The sequence below is a fragment of the Saccostrea echinata genome, unplaced genomic scaffold (assembly GCF_033153115.1).
Source record: "Saccostrea echinata isolate AGI-Se365-2 ecotype Australia unplaced genomic scaffold, CSIRO_AGI_Sech_v1 ptg000054l, whole genome shotgun sequence".
Lineage (NCBI taxonomy): Eukaryota > Metazoa > Mollusca > Bivalvia > Ostreida > Ostreidae > Saccostrea > Saccostrea echinata.
The window spans coordinates 51,456,052-51,458,620 of record NW_026889803.1 but is presented as its reverse complement, the minus strand read 5'-3'; the positions used below and the strand labels follow the sequence as shown (position 1 = coordinate 51,458,620).

Genomic DNA, 2,569 nt, shown 5'->3' with positions numbered 1-2,569 from the left:
AAAACCATGTTTATTTAAGTACATAACGAACAAGTTAACCGCATATATTTTTTATTTTTCATTCAAAGTTTCCCAATAATGGCATATAAAGTGATTTTTTAAAAAAAGTGTATAGATTTACATGTATAAGGGTAACGGCAAAAAGGTAGAATACCATTACTAACTAAAAATATTCTCATAACTTATCCTAAATCGTTCTCAAGATTTCCCTTAAAAATCATTTTAAAATCAGAAAATGATCCTTTATATGGATTGGAGGTAAAATTATTTTGATATTCTGCTACCGTCGAAAAATGATTCATATCATGGCACCTTTGTTCCGTACATTTTCTCAAAAAAACGTAATATTCTTCACAAAATAACGCAGAATTTCGATGAAAATGAATAAATAAATTTAAAAAAAAAACGTAAAATCTCTGAAAAGGTTTCCCGAAGACGGAAGGCATTCATGGGATAAAAAGCATACAATCAAAAGTCAACAAATAAATTGATTAGATATATTATGACATATTTTACCACCATACATATGTAAGTATTGCAGATTTTATTTTCATGTAATAAAATCTGTCATCAGAGTTCCATTTTCACTTAAATCCAAATACATTAAACAGTTGGAGAAGTTTGGATCTACTGTCATTTACAGTTACTGTATCATTGCGAGTGTGCACTAGTTTTGATTTCTTTGATCTAGTAGATAATGTACACTTGATGTTTGTCAGAAAAGTTAATATGGGGAACACTTCTTTCATTTTGTTGAGATATTTCACAAGTTCAAACGTATTGTAAGTACATTTTATAGGATTATTTCTTAAATCAATGATGACAGGAACTGGTCCATCGATGTAAGAAGCTATATTTCTAGGTACATCAGCTATTTTGTTATGTTGAAGATTCACGAAAAAGATTTTTCGACGCCCAAATACCTTTGGCTTCTCGAAAGCAAAACTCCGAAGAAGGTTGTTTGACAAGTCGAGAATTTCTAAAGCTGGAAAATGTTTGTGCCATTGCCTAAGATGTTTTGGCAAATGAGTCAAAAGATTTGATGAAAAATTGAAAGTCCTCAGGTTTGGATAATTTGAAATATCTGTCATAACTTCAAAATGAATGGAAGAAATACTGTCACTCTTCGATTCTTCCAGATGGAGTAAGTTGTGATAGTTACAGGCATTTTCACGATTTTTCGATTGTCGACGCATAGCTGAAAACGCTCTGTCTAGAACGTTAAGAGGGGGAGGGGACGAGGTAGGTAGAAAGGAAAACGAAATATTCCTCATCACGTGACTCCTGACCGTCTGCTGTCCACAGTTGTAGGATTTTGATACCCGGGTAAGCAAAGTCCTTTGAATGTTTGAATTAACGTCAGTTTCTATGGTGCAGTCAATCATTGAAATATCAGAAAGGGTATCCGGATATATTGGGTCTTTATTATATTCGGAAAAGTAACCTTTTATGTTACAATTCTTCATATGAAACTTTTTAAGTCCACGAGCTCTCATGGGCCACGGGAGGAAAACGGTGCCGCTCCCAAGGCATTGGAGGTTCAGCTCAACATGCTTTACCGGACTTTTCACGGAATCCAGCCAAGATCTAAAGTACAAAAAGTTCCACTGATCATGTATGGTAAATGAACAAAAAATGTAACCATTTACAGGGCTATAGCAGCTCCGGATTCGTTGCATTGACTTCGCTGTCCGTATCAAACTGGGTAGTGTGAGAATTAACAAAAACACGTTTCTGCAATGTGAAGCCATTGTTGTATTGACTTGGACTGGCTTTAGAACAAATTGTTTGGAATATACATTCCATGTTTTAGAATCATGTTTTTATAAGAGACATATAGGGTGTGTATTACGGACGTTTCCTTGCAGGAGAGCTTGTGGTTAATTTTAGAGTTACCAATCATGACATCTTTAACTCGGTCCTTGTTTATAATTGAGAAGTATGTCATGCACTAAATTGTTCTTATTATTGGAACAAGGATGTCTATTCGTTGGTTTGGGATCGTGAATGCTAATTGAGTAGCAATATTCTGATGTTTGTGGTTTGATAATGGAGCTCAAAATATGCTTTTTGCATAAAATAAAATGATAAAAGTTAGCATTCCAAGAAAAAATACTATCAAAATATTTCTTGCAATTATGAATATTGCTATTCAAAGATTATAATTCCTTCCTTTTCAAAATTTAATAAACTAAAAATAAAATATTTCTCGCATGAATAATTCATTATCACCTTTTATTCTTTCTTTTTTTTTTTTTTTCTTTTTTTTTTTCTTTTTTTACATCATATTTACTTCAGTTTGTGTAATCTGCAATTTATTTGATTATGTAGATTTAAAAAAATAAAATAAAGAAAAATGATTTTGATTGTTTATGAAACACTTGCTAATTGCGATTGATGATTTCCTTTGAAACTCCAAAACTTATCATTCAAACTATTTTTTTTTTCTTCCGACTTGCTGACTAATTAATGCAAATAAAGAAGATATTTCTAAAGTGACACTTGAACGAAAAATCCCTGAGACTGATTAATCGAAACAAATGCAGCAACCCATAATATGTCTTCATGC

General features: G+C 32.2%; 1 protein-coding gene across 1 annotated transcript; it reads right to left on the bottom strand.

Annotated features, from left to right (window-relative positions):
* Positions 1–522: 522 nt before the first annotated feature.
* On the bottom strand, positions 523–1,751 carry LOC133204996 (uncharacterized). Its single transcript, XM_061340735.1, has one exon. The coding sequence runs from the start codon at positions 1,749–1,751 to the stop codon at positions 585–587; it is 1,167 nt and encodes a 388-aa protein (XP_061196719.1). The 3' UTR covers positions 523–584.
* Between the last annotated feature and the right edge of the window lie 818 nt (positions 1,752–2,569).